This window comes from Lampris incognitus, chromosome 11 (assembly GCF_029633865.1).
Source record: "Lampris incognitus isolate fLamInc1 chromosome 11, fLamInc1.hap2, whole genome shotgun sequence".
Taxonomy (NCBI): Eukaryota; Metazoa; Chordata; class Actinopteri; order Lampriformes; family Lampridae; genus Lampris; species Lampris incognitus.
In genome coordinates, this window is record NC_079221.1 from 5552019 (window position 1) to 5564450 (window position 12432).

At 46.0% G+C, this 12432-nt stretch overlaps 2 protein-coding genes across 4 annotated transcripts in view; one reads left to right on the forward strand and one right to left on the reverse strand.

Annotated features, from left to right (window-relative positions):
- The window catches only part of LOC130121101 (obg-like ATPase 1), a 66480-nt gene extending 62875 nt beyond the window's left edge, over positions 1 to 3605 (reverse strand). For 2 of the 3 annotated variants that reach the window (XM_056289949.1, XM_056289948.1), the window contains exons 1-2: positions 3591 to 3605; positions 3392 to 3477 (exon numbers count right to left, since the gene is read on the reverse strand). In XM_056289949.1, coding sequence (XP_056145924.1) covers positions 3392 to 3477; positions 3591 to 3605 — 101 coding nt within the window. Of the gene's footprint in view, positions 1 to 3391; positions 3484 to 3590 lie in introns of all 3 variants that reach the window. The other variant, XM_056289947.1, reaches the window with a different exon arrangement.
- A 4507-nt stretch (positions 3606 to 8112) lies between these two features.
- On the forward strand, positions 8113 to 10061 carry sp9 (sp9 transcription factor). The gene is made up of 2 exons (XM_056289941.1): positions 8113 to 8133; positions 8763 to 10061. The coding sequence occupies exons 1-2, from the start codon at positions 8113 to 8115 to the stop codon at positions 10059 to 10061; spliced, it is 1320 nt and encodes a 439-aa protein (XP_056145916.1).
- Positions 10062 to 12432: the final 2371 nt, after the last annotated feature.

Genomic DNA, 12432 nt, shown 5'->3' on the forward strand with positions numbered 1-12432 from the left:
CCTCTGTTTTACATTGGAAAAATACCCCAAAAAAAGTCATGCAGCTCAAGCAGTCACAACTGTTTGCTGTCACTGACGAGATCTCTGTCAGTCATGACGTCCTTACATAAAGAACATTCTTAAATGGATACCTCCACCTCACTCCCCTCTCCCTCAAGATTTGGTTCTTTGGGGAATAAAGTTTTATTGTTTTTACTTTGACCACTACTTGTTTGTTAGGAATATGATTTACATATATTTCCTCAAATACACCCTCAGTCCTGCGTGGTCTCTCTCTCTCTTAGGCGAGACGCAAGATTAGTCACCCAGCTTGACATTCTGTAGCCCACAAACATGAAGCACCGGCAGCATTTTGGATTCCACAGAGTGTTCCTTTTGTTTCACCGGCCTGCTAAATAGCACAAGTCAGCGATTTAAAAGGCACAGAAATGAATGTCTCGTCCAGTTCGCCACTGGTCGCCATAAAATAAGGAGGGAGATGTTACTTTTGTGCGTTGAAGGTCTTTAGTATCAAGGAGATATCACTTCCATCACCTGCAAACAATATAAATAAATGGTAACACTTGAGTATGGGGAACGTAGTCACCATTAATTAGGTGCTTATTAGCATGCAAATTAGCAACATATTGGCTCTTAATTGGTCATGATTACGTACTCATTAATGCCTTATTCTGCATGGCCTTATTGTACAACCAGTAAGCCATTAACTATGAGTTTTCCCTCTATAACCTCAGAAGTATTGCTTATTAGTAGTACCATCTCAATATGCTTTGCTTAGTATGGCCTTTATAAGGTGGTAGTACCACAAGAAGAGTTATTCTCCCTTACTAACACTTAATGAATATGGTCTGTTCTTACATAACAACACACAAAACTACAAGTGTTCATAGTGTTACATTACTCTAAATTAAGTTTTTGTTACTTAGAATATGTTCCCCATACTAAAGTGACATCTCGATCATTACTAATTCACTAGTAATTACGTTTTGTTACTTAGAATATGTTCCCCATACTAAAGTGACATCTTGATCATTACTAATTCACTAGTAATTAAGTTTTTTTTATGTTCCCCATACTAAAGTGTTACCAAATAAATAAATACATAAATAAATAAATAGGTCCAACTGAAAACTTGCTAATCAGTTACCCTTTCTGGACTTTTTGTCGAGAAATGCCAGTTTTTAAACGTGTCAAATAACTTATCTCTGGATCTCCTTTTCTCTGTCTTACAGTGAGAGCAGGCAGAAAATCAGCTTAATGGGCGTCCGGGTGGCGTGGCGGTCTATTCCGTTGCCTACAAACACGGGGATCGCTGGTTCGAATCCCCATGTTACCTCTTGTGTGGTCGGGCGTCCCTACAGACACAACTGGCCATGTCTGCGGGTGGGAAGCTGGATGTGGGTATGTGTCCTGGTCACTACACTAGCGCCTCCTCTGGTCGGTCGGGGCGCCTGTTCGGGGGGGAGGGGGAACTTGGGGGGAATAGCGGGATCCTCCCATGTGCTACGCTACGTCCCCCCGGTGAAACTCCTCACTGTCAGGTGAAAAGAAGCGGCTGGCGACCCCACATATATCGGAGGAGCAATGACTGGGGTAGCTCGGGAAAATAGGGTCATTGGCCAAGTACAATTGGGGAGAAAAAGGGGGGGGGGGAAATCCAAAAAAAAGAAAAAGAAAATCAGCTTAATGATCAACACTTGGACGTTTGTTTTCATGACTTGGCGTGTTGGAAAGCATGAAGGTTGCTCTGCTCATTAGGCAGGGAGGAGTTTCAAGCAACTGAAGGCGGGCAGCCATAGTGAACCCCCCCCTAGACTTATATCGTCATCATCATCACCATCATCATCATCACTATCACCATCATCACCTCCATCATTATCGTCATCACCATCATCACATCATCATCGCCATCATTTCATGCACGAGTCATTATTTCCAGTCGACTCACTGCAAGGCTGAAAGTTCTTTTGCTTCGAGGATCTTATTTGAACATTAACCGAACACCGCATCTCAAATGATTTCTAAAAAATCTGATCTGTATCGACAGGGTGAAAATCAGCATCAGCCTCATCATATGACGTGATTGTCTAAGAGGCGTTTTGGTAAATACGCTTTTATCCGCATTTTTTGCTCATTTTGGCAATCAGTGAGTATTTTAGAACTGCAGAGGGTGTGCCCACGGGTTAATCTGAGCTTCTTTGTCATCCTCTAGGTGTTATTCACATGCAGATGACACACAATTACATGCGGACCGTCTGTAAGACGTCGCACTAAATTAAAGCACCAGTCCTTTCACGACGTGATTTGTATGAATGCGTAATCCTTTCATATAGAGCAAAATGTGCGATAGCTATCCACAGCCTCTCTGTGGGAACACGGCCTGCAGCCCCAAACCCTACAGAGATATCACCGAAAACATGGACATGAATTCTAAATCAGTCCAAACAACTGCAATTATGAAAACATAGTGAGAATTATCAACCGTGCTGAGGTCTACATTACAAAAGCAGTGACTGCATATGTGGTAAACTCAACTTGTTTGGGTTGCTTCATCCTGATAGTGCAAAAAAAAAAAAATTTTTTTTCTTCAAGTCAGAGAATCGGCCTTGTGGAGTATTGACATACCCAGAACATTTTTAGAACAAGTACAGCTCACATAAGCTCTCTACTGTCATGCCACCATACACACACGGTGAAAATTACAGTGGAGCGCCACACCGCGTAGTGCCGGGACTGTGAGTAGTAGGACGGCATTAAGTTTCCTAGCTAGGAACCTGCAAAGCGAGCGCTAATCTGTTAACGCCGAACTAACGTTGTCAGAAACACTACAGAGGTTTTATCTTCTTTCTTAAAGCGGAGTGGACAGTCGATCGAAACTTGGGTATCTCTTCCCTTTGGTACGGAGGGCAGGGAAAGTAAAGAGGGAGACACAACAGGGAAAGCTCAGGTGGGATTTGATCCGAAGCCGGTGGGGTGACACGTGTGGCTCCAGAGGTGTGGGATATAAACCATTCGACAACCTCTAGGGGCATTTTAATACTTTAAAGAGCTGGGTTTGTGGCCTTTTGGCTCTCCCGGCAGTTTTGAGGCCTGCGTATTCACCCCCGGGTCATCCCGCTGGTTGGTGTATGGCTAACCTGTGTGCATGGCGTGAAAGCTGCTCCGGTCAAATTCCACATAGTCTCTGGAAAGTCCCCTGCATTTTTTGTAATTGCAACGTTTATACAAATGTAATTACCTCAATTTTCATGGCACACACCTTGTCTCAACTTGTCTCTTTGCTACCATAGGAGGCGGTTACAGTGCAGAGATGCAGCGAGCACCTGCTTGTGTACGAGTTACATGGCGAGGAGCACACGCTACCTTGGCAAATCCAAATCTTTTCACTTACCCAACGTTGGGTAGGCCGACGATTCCTATTTTCAACGAGGTGCCAAACCTTCCAATCAGCGGTGCAGCCTTTGGTCCGTCCTCTCCCTTTCCCTAATAAAGACAACGTGGTAATGTCTGAAGTGAGTAAGAGGACTCACCATTATGCAACCTACAACACATGCTCATCCTGGAATGGAGGTCCTCCTAATGAAACACACCTTCTTTGGAGCCATTTCTCACACTTAGTTTTACGCCGGTTAGCAAAAAAAAAAGGGGGGGGGTCACTTCCCATGCAAAAAACTGCACATTGAAAAATAAAAAGGAGTATTTTAACTAGCTCCTGGAGCGCATGTAGTCGGACCACACTCCAACTGGCTCACCCCCTTCTCTCAAAATAGCACATGCATTTGCTAGAGATGAAAGTTGACACTGCGAGCCGACGAGCCAACTTGTGGCTCCAAATTTGGCAAATGCACATTGATAATACTGATGCAGATGGATAAAGTGCCCTGACTATAATGTTAGCATTGTCATGTTAGCTAGGAAGTTGGCACTGAATGAGTAAATTTTTACTGGAGCCTTGTGTTGCTGACCGACCGGCGTCCACCCGTCCCCCTCCTGTTTACAACTGAATCTTCCTTTTTTTGATGGTCCACTCACCGAACTGCATCTGTGAAAGGGTTGTGACTCCATGAGGACAAGTCACATTAAAGAAACCATGTCCCCTTGTTTTGCACACACTGGACACCCCTATGTCCAACTTCTCATTTACAAAACCAATTTCATTTCCCTCTGCATCAGAATGTATGTACAAGTGTAAAAAAAAGACACGTGTCATGTGGAACGGATTTGATTTCACACACTGTGTTAATGTAAAAACACAATAAAGTAGCTCCCCCATAGAAGGGAGTTCATTAACCGGTGCCATGTGTCTTCCTGTACTCCCCCGAACTGTGATTTAGCAGCTTGCAAGTGGGGAAAACTTGCAGGTAGGCTCCCTACTAAAAACCAAGCAGTGCAAACTCACGTTGCAATTTATGCAGAAAAAAAGAATGATAAACCTAGAGTATATGTGTTTAAGAGCTATAACCATAAATTTCATAGCAAAAAAAACAACAAACAGGAGTTGCAAAAAATGCAGGAGACCAAAATGTGAAAAATCTTATTCAAATCTCAACTCGCATGCACACTCTTTTCTCTGCATTTACTGCATATGCTGCTCTGTAATAATCTAGTTTGCTAATGAAATAAAATTGCACACGGTAGCAAAGTATGACATCCTTACGCACAGCTTCCTCCAACTGTTTCTGACACAAACAGCTGTAAACACAACCCATGGGCATAGGAAATTACCACAATTAGTTAACTGTCCTTAAAAAAAAAAAAAAAAAACTTCCCTCGAGAGAAATACAAATTAAAGCACACGGGACACGTCCAGAACCCATTCGCCAGTCCAGCACCCTGGCCAGTTTAACATGCATAAAATGAGGCTCTAATAATCCAGACTTGAGGCAAGTAGGGGTGCCTTTGTAGCGGGAATTCAATTGAATAGGTCTGAATTAATCATTTATCTTTTGTTGCTTAACGTCTTGATGGATGCACCGTCACTTAGGCCCATCACAATAGATGCAGAGCGTTTTGTTCTACCAGATAAATCATTCCCATTGTTTAAGGTACATTGATCAATCTAATGGCTTGTAATAGGCTCCTAATTGCCACAGAAAAGTGCTCACGGATGGAGTCCCGTATTAGACGTCCAGCTCAAAAATTCCGGCTTGAATGACAAGGCAAGATCATATTCTTCCCCCTTTTTCCGCCCACGAGAAACCGCCACTGCTGCACAATTCAGAGTCCACCTTAACGGGGCATGGCCACGTATGGATTTACAAATAATCTGCACTGTAAAGGACACGCCAAGTATGAAAAGCCTGTGATTTCTGCAAAGGATTCTTATCAGTTAGTAATTATAACCTTGAAATTTCAGCCTGTGATTTACAGTAAATACATCAGTTGAGCACTGCAACACAATGCTCATGCGAGTAAATACACTGGTGACACTTTATAATAACTGCACAAATGAAGTATTAGTAACTACCGAGTCCATCGTTTGTAAAGCAGGACATGCACCCATGGTTAGTGTGTGTGTTAATAGATGTTTTATAAATACTTACTGATACTGCAATCCATGATTAATTCATGCATGTAATTAGTTAGCTAATCGTGCACTTACACTTTCTAAAGGGTGACCATTTAGACCTCTGTGAGTGTCAAGGTGCTGCTGGCCTTTCAGTCTCATGTGTAAATGTTTTGCAAGGCACAGCTAGTCCTCACTTTAGATGAGCTCATGCAAAACCCTTTCCTAACAACTGCCTGACCTAATCATGAATTGCGGCGTTAATAAGTATTTACAAACATCTATTAGCACACTATTTGCGCATGATGGCCTGCTTTACGAACGCTTTACAAACGATGGAATTCAGTGGTTACTAATGCTTAACCGGTGCTTAATTCGTGTCGTTATTATAAAGTGTTCCCAGCGCATTTGTAACACGCACCACATACAGTCGCTTGTGGAAGGCCGCCACGAGCGTATCCTCCATGGCTGTCGAAGACAAATCTGTGAAACATTGTGTCGAAAACATATTGTGACTGACATTGTTTCCAACGTTCCGCGTAAGAACCCTCGTAGGGAAAGAAAACACCGTCACACGTTGTGTTGCCTTTAATTGATCGACTGTCAAAATGACCCCCCCCCGCGCGCGCACACACACACACACACACACACACACACACACACACGCACGCACGCACTTCTTTGGCTACAATCAGCTTCGTTTATGCAGAATAGATACTTAATGTCGTTCACAGCGCTCCGCCAAATTGCAAAAAATGTATCAATTTTCTTTGTTCTTTGGCGGCGTTCAGCGTTTGACGACATTTTTTCTTTTTTTTCTTTCTTTCTTTCTTCTTCTTCTTCTTTTTTATTCGCTCTCAGGCGGAAAAGAGCCTTTGAAACAAATTGCGCTCGTGTTGACTGGCAGCATTCACGCGGCCCATAATGGCGCATTACCCCCCCCCCCCGCGCCCCCCCCGCCCGTTTTGGAATATTATACTGTTATAATGCACGAGCCTTTCTGCGGAAAATCGCTTTTTAACGTTTAGAAAGGAGGATGATGAGTCACGTCGGAGCGGGTCAATTTTACATTCTGCCATCCTCGCCGGGCTGGTTTTTTTTTTTTTTTTTTTTAACAAGCTAGCCGCTCATTATTGTTTTATTGATAAGGAAATATTTCCATGTTGAGCAAAATAAGGGGGTCCCCCCCCCACACAAATTAATACGCTATGATAAGACTGTACCTGTTCACAGCTGCAAAGGGCATCCTCGCTAAGTCAGTATTTCCCCGCGCAGCGCCTTATCCACCGGATACACTTTGGTTTTTTTACTTTACCTATTGTCGTCTCTTAAAACGTAAAAAAAACCAAAACACCCCACCCGATAGTAAGTAAAGCTGTCATTTTTAATTGACCTCTCACCTCACTTCCCCCAACAGGTAAGCGGGGGGTGGGGTCCTACTACCCCCCCGTCCCCGCCCCCCCCCCCTACGCGCTCGCGTAAATTTGGCTGAAGCGAGAAACTGGCCTACTTTGTTGTCTTGTTTGCGTAACGAATGTGGCCTATAAACCCCCCCACCCCCATCAAGGTAAAGATTTTCCCCCCCTTTTTTTCTCCCCCCAATTGTACTTGGCCCAATTACCCCACTCTTCACTCAGAAAAAAAATATTTCCCCAATAAGTTAAAGCTTGTGTATTTCAATTGCATGTAAATGTTTCCTCCAGTTTGATCACAATGTAAAATATGACTTTTCACCCCCACCACCCCCACCCTCCACCTCCACCTAAAGGTGCTATAGGTCCTCCTGGGCATGCCGTGCTTCCCATAACCTCAGAGCAGACCCGCGACGACGGCGTGGGCGCAGACGGGGCCTTGACTCGTCACCCTGCAGGTTACGCGGACACACGCGCCCTTGACAAAATGACAACGCGTGCCCGGCAACTGTTACATTTTGTGTGCACAGTTTCCGTTGTTTCCCGCGCGTTTCCCGATGAGCCGATCGGAGATCCGATTAAAGGAAACTCGTGTACTGGCACTGCGATATCCCACCTTGCGAATACCGTTCGTCGTATCGCCATCGGTGCCAGTTGCGCGACTGTAACGTTAACAAATCCGAAGGGAGGGGGGGGGGAAACTTAGGCAAATAAAACGTCATCACACTCCACCAAAAAAAGTCTTTAAATGCGGTCGGGTGCGCTTACCTGTCGGAGCGCCGGCGCAATTCTGCGACGAAAGAAGACATTGCGCCTTCGTGTGAGAGCACATAAAATGTATTAAGAAGAAAAGAGACGCCAAATCGCATCTCGGGTTGACAGTCGGAGCAGAGCTGCACGAGACATGATTGACGTGAAGGGTTTTTTTTTTTTTTTGGCGTTTCTCTCTGCGGTCGAACCTCCCATTGGCTGACTCCAGCTCCAGCCACGGACGGCGCTATTAGATTGGCTGCGCGTCCTTCCCAGCTGTACTTCAAAGAACACGCTCTCTACAACTAGGTAGTGTGGGGAGCTGCGAGCCAAGAGAGGAAATCGGGTGACCCGAGAGTTAAAACAGCCTTTTGAAACTTAATTTGGAAACGTACACCGTCGCTCCATCGCGAACGATTTTCATCTCAGCACAAGACCCTGGATATGGCTACGTCTATACTTGGGGTAAGTGGCGCGTTTAAAATGTGTGCGTAAAAAGTTTGTTTCTTCTTCTTCTTTCTCCTTTCCGAGCGTATGTTTTCCTCTCTCTCCCCCCCCCCCAGCCTTCTTTGCTCTGGGTCTTCCCCGATTGTGCGTAAACTTTACTTTTTTTGCGCTATATCACTCCATCCAGACTCGTCCCTGGTGCCGTTTCCCATTAAATCCGACCCGAGGAAACTTGGCGAGATCTTTTAACAGGGTCAAACTTTTGGAGTCAGCGTCCTCCGTCCTCCTGGCTCTGGGCAGATGGGCTGCGTTGACGTTTTGGAGACGGGAACTCGGTTTGCTCAACTCCGGCACTTGTTCTCGCGTGCGTGCTTTCGTCGGCGCGTTCGTTAAAACGCAACCCCCCCAAAAGTTATCGCCATGGAATAGACACCCCTCTTCCAGCACGCCCGTGCGTATTTCGTTCCTAGCGGAATTCATCGCGCGTCGAGACGAATACGACGCGAGGCGAATTACTCGCGTTTCTATGCACGCGAGCGCAGAATCCCTAATTGATCCTCCGGTTTGCCAGGAGGTTCTCGGCAGTATGTTGTTTATTGTTTATTGATGTATATTGTTTTTCATTATTTTCATTCCTCTCTTTCCAGGAAGAGCCGCGATTTGGAACTACCCCTTTAGCTATGCTGGCTGCGACTTGCAACAAAATTGGCAACACCAGTCCTCTTACCACGTTACCCGACTCGAGCGCTTTCTCAAAAGGTGGATTTCACCCTTGGAAAAGGTCGTCGTCCAGCTGCAACTTGGGCTCCAGCCTGCCCGGCTTCGCGGTGGCCACCAGCCGCACATCCACGGGACTAACGTCGACCAGCGGCACGGGCAGCAGCGCCTTCTGCCTAGCCTCCACCTCCCCGACCTCGTCCGCCTTTTCCACAGAGTACAGCGGGCTGTTTTCCAACTCCGCCAGCGTCACGTCCCAAGACTCTGGACAGTCGGCCTTTATCTCAAAAGTCCACACGTCGGCAGAGACTCTTTACCCGCGGGTAGGAATGGCACACCCCTACGAGTCGTGGTACAAGTCCGGTTTCCACTCCACCATCTCGGGCGACGTCGCAAACGGGGCGTCGTCGTGGTGGGACGTTCACACCAACCCCGGGTCGTGGCTCGACGTGCAGAATCCGGCCGGCACGCTGCAGACCTCCTTGCACTCCGGCACACCCCAGGCCATACACTCCCAGCTCAGCGGCTACAACCCGGACTTCTCCACGCTGACCCACTCCGCATTTAGCTCCACCGGCATAAGCCCCTCCGCGTCCCACCTGCTGTCCACCAGCCAGCACCTGTTAACGCAGGAGGGGTTCAAAACGGTCATCCCCAGCTATACGGACGCGTCCGCCGCCAACGCCATGATTTCCGGCGCCAGTTCAGGAATAAGCACGTCGTCCAGGTCATCCAGGAGGTACTCCGGCCGAGCGACGTGCGACTGTCCCAACTGCCAGGAGGCCGAGCGGCTGGGACCGGCGGGGGCCAGCCTCCGCCGCAAAGGACTTCACAGTTGCCACATCCCCGGATGCGGCAAGGTGTACGGGAAAACGTCCCACCTCAAGGCGCATCTGAGGTGGCACACCGGCGAGCGGCCTTTCGTCTGTAACTGGCTTTTCTGTGGCAAGCGGTTCACCAGATCCGACGAGCTGCAGAGACACCTGCGCACCCACACCGGGGAGAAAAGGTTCGCCTGCCCCGTGTGCAACAAGCGCTTCATGCGGAGCGACCATTTGAGCAAGCACATCAAAACGCACACGGCCGGCGGGGGCGGCAAAAAGGGGAGCGACAGCGACACCGACACCAGTAACCTGGAGACCCCGAGGTCCGAGTCCCCCGAACTTATTCTGGAGGGGGTGAATCCCAGAATCACGGTCAAAGACCCGTCTCCTCACGACGAGCCCTAATGCGGATCGTAGACGAGATTATTATAGCCGACGTGCGAAACCACGAATCCCAAAAACTGCACAGTATTGAAAAACGGGTCCGTTTGATTGAGAGACTATTGAGAGAGCGAGCGAGCGAGCGTGAGCGAGATAGAGAAGAAGAAGAAACAACAAAAAAAACAAAAATAAAACAAAAAAACAAAGATACTCCAGGAGGTGTTTGAAAAGCTAAAAAAAAATAAAATAAAATAAAACCCTATTCTTCACACGCATAAAGAATACGCTATCTGAACGGCAGACGGGTCGTTAAAGAGAAACACACCCCGAAGTTCCCAAGAACATTTTTTAAAGACGGCTTGAAATCAACGCGGGAAAATCCTCTTTTTTTTTCGCGCGGCGGGAAAAAGTCTTCTTTTTTTTTTCGCGCGTTTCGGTGCCAAAGGCGCGCGAGACCTGTTGAATTCGGTTGGACAATGTGAGTTGACATCCTGTAGCTGTATCAATGGCGGCTGGCGGCGGCCCGTATGTGTTATTTTCCATGTAAATGTTATTCTGATTGTTTTATTCGTGTTTTTTTTTTTTTTTAATTTTTTTATTTCGGCATCCTGAAAATCGGGGAGTTTACTTTCGACGCACTTTGTGGATATGTACGTATGTATACACAGCTTTTTTTTTTGGTTTTTAAGACTTTGGTTAACCCATTTTATTTCTTTCGCTAAAATATATATAAATGTTTACCTGTATAAAAGTCACACGTATAAGCCTTTCATTTTATCATAATTAAAAACGTCTTTAAAAAAAATAATAATAAATGCCCGAGGCTGTAATGGTGTGGTGCAGATTTGATTTTTATTTTGATGTTTTTCCCGCCACAAAAATTTTCAGCCAGGCCTAAATCAAAACGCGGGAAATAAGAAATGGGGAGAGAGTGCGTTTCCCTAAACTCTATCAGGTTATCGCACCTTGACTATGACGGTTCCCTCTGCGGAATAAATCAATGTTTAATGCCCCGGAAAAGACATTTCATGCCCAAATGAAAATCTTGTTAAATGGCATTAATTATGACTTGGAGCATATCGCAGCCCCATGTGTCTTGTATTTGCGATTAGGGATTCGTGTCTTATCAAATATCTAATTAATCTCCGAGACATCTTTTGTTCGGGTTTCCAAAAGGGAAGGGGGGTTTGATGACAAAAGGTCCCTGCATATTTATTCTAATTGTCCAAATTAACTGCTTTAATTTGCATACCAAACGGTGGCCCAAGAATAAGGGTTTAGATCTTTCTCCCCCGCAAGAGCAACCGCTAGATGTTACTGGGAGCAGTTTGGGAGCCGGTGAAAAGGGAAGGGGTGCACAAGGGCCACATGCAAATTGGGGAATCCGAAACGGCGCTCGCGCGGCGCAGTCAAATGGCGCCCTCGTGTTATTTGAATATCAGTGGACCCGTGTTGAAAAGGGGGTTCAAGGATGCTCCTCTGACTTCTTTGTGCTTACCCAGCGCAGCGTCCGGCCGTCAAAAGAGAAAGCCGGGGGAATAATTACATAGCGCCGAGTCGTCTGCATGGGCTTGGGAATACGTTAGGGAAAAGCGTCTCATCCAGACGCTTCCCCCCCCCTTCTTCTTCTTCTTTTTTTGGAAGAGGAAGTTAAATTGACCAGAAGGCAATAGAGGCAAATTATTTTCATTTCCTTTTTGTGCAAGCGGTTTGACGGCCAGATGATGAAAACTATCAAATTAAGAAATACATTTTGAATTTTGTCAATGTACACAAGACGCGCGAGCTCAAACAATGGTGTGATTTTAAGTGTTCAGTCGAGCAATTGAGGTAAATAATCTGTGTGCAGACTCATTTAGATTTTAGATTTTTCCAGTCTGGGATTCTGGAAATTTCTAACAGACACGTAACGTCGACATTCTAGGGCGGCCAATTAATCCTGCAAAATAATAAAAATGAAACTAAAATAAACGGGGGCTATTTTATGAATTATTATTTTATTCATTATTTTAACATTTTTCTTCGTTTTAAACTAAATACGGTGGCCTGATGTGCTTATTAAGCCAAACAGTTAAAAATTTAAAATAAATAAATTATGATGCAGCCTCGGTCAAATGCATGATGGAGGGACGTGGGCAAAGGACGTGATCATGTCTTTATTTCCCTCCTTTAATGCGGACTTGCTGGACGCAAAGCAGGAAAGGCAGCCCCGCCGGAAGCGCGTCCTGGCGCTGGCGGGCTCGGCTCGTCGTCACGCCGCGGCGTGCGCGTTTCTCCTGGAATATGACAAACACGATGGGGGGGAATAAACCGTCTCCGGAGCTAAAAGGGTTGCTTGGGATGTATCGAGCATCCTTAGGCATGGGCTTAATTTAGACTAAATTCACCAGCACAG

Excerpts from the sequence above, each read along its gene's own strand:
- sp9 (XM_056289941.1), top strand. The coding sequence starts at position 8,113 with ATGGCTACGTCTATACTTGGG. Across the intron at positions 8,134-8,762 it reads TGGCTACGTCTATACTTGGG|GAAGAGCCGCGATTTGGAAC; the intron begins GTAAGTGGCGCG and ends CTCTCTTTCCAG.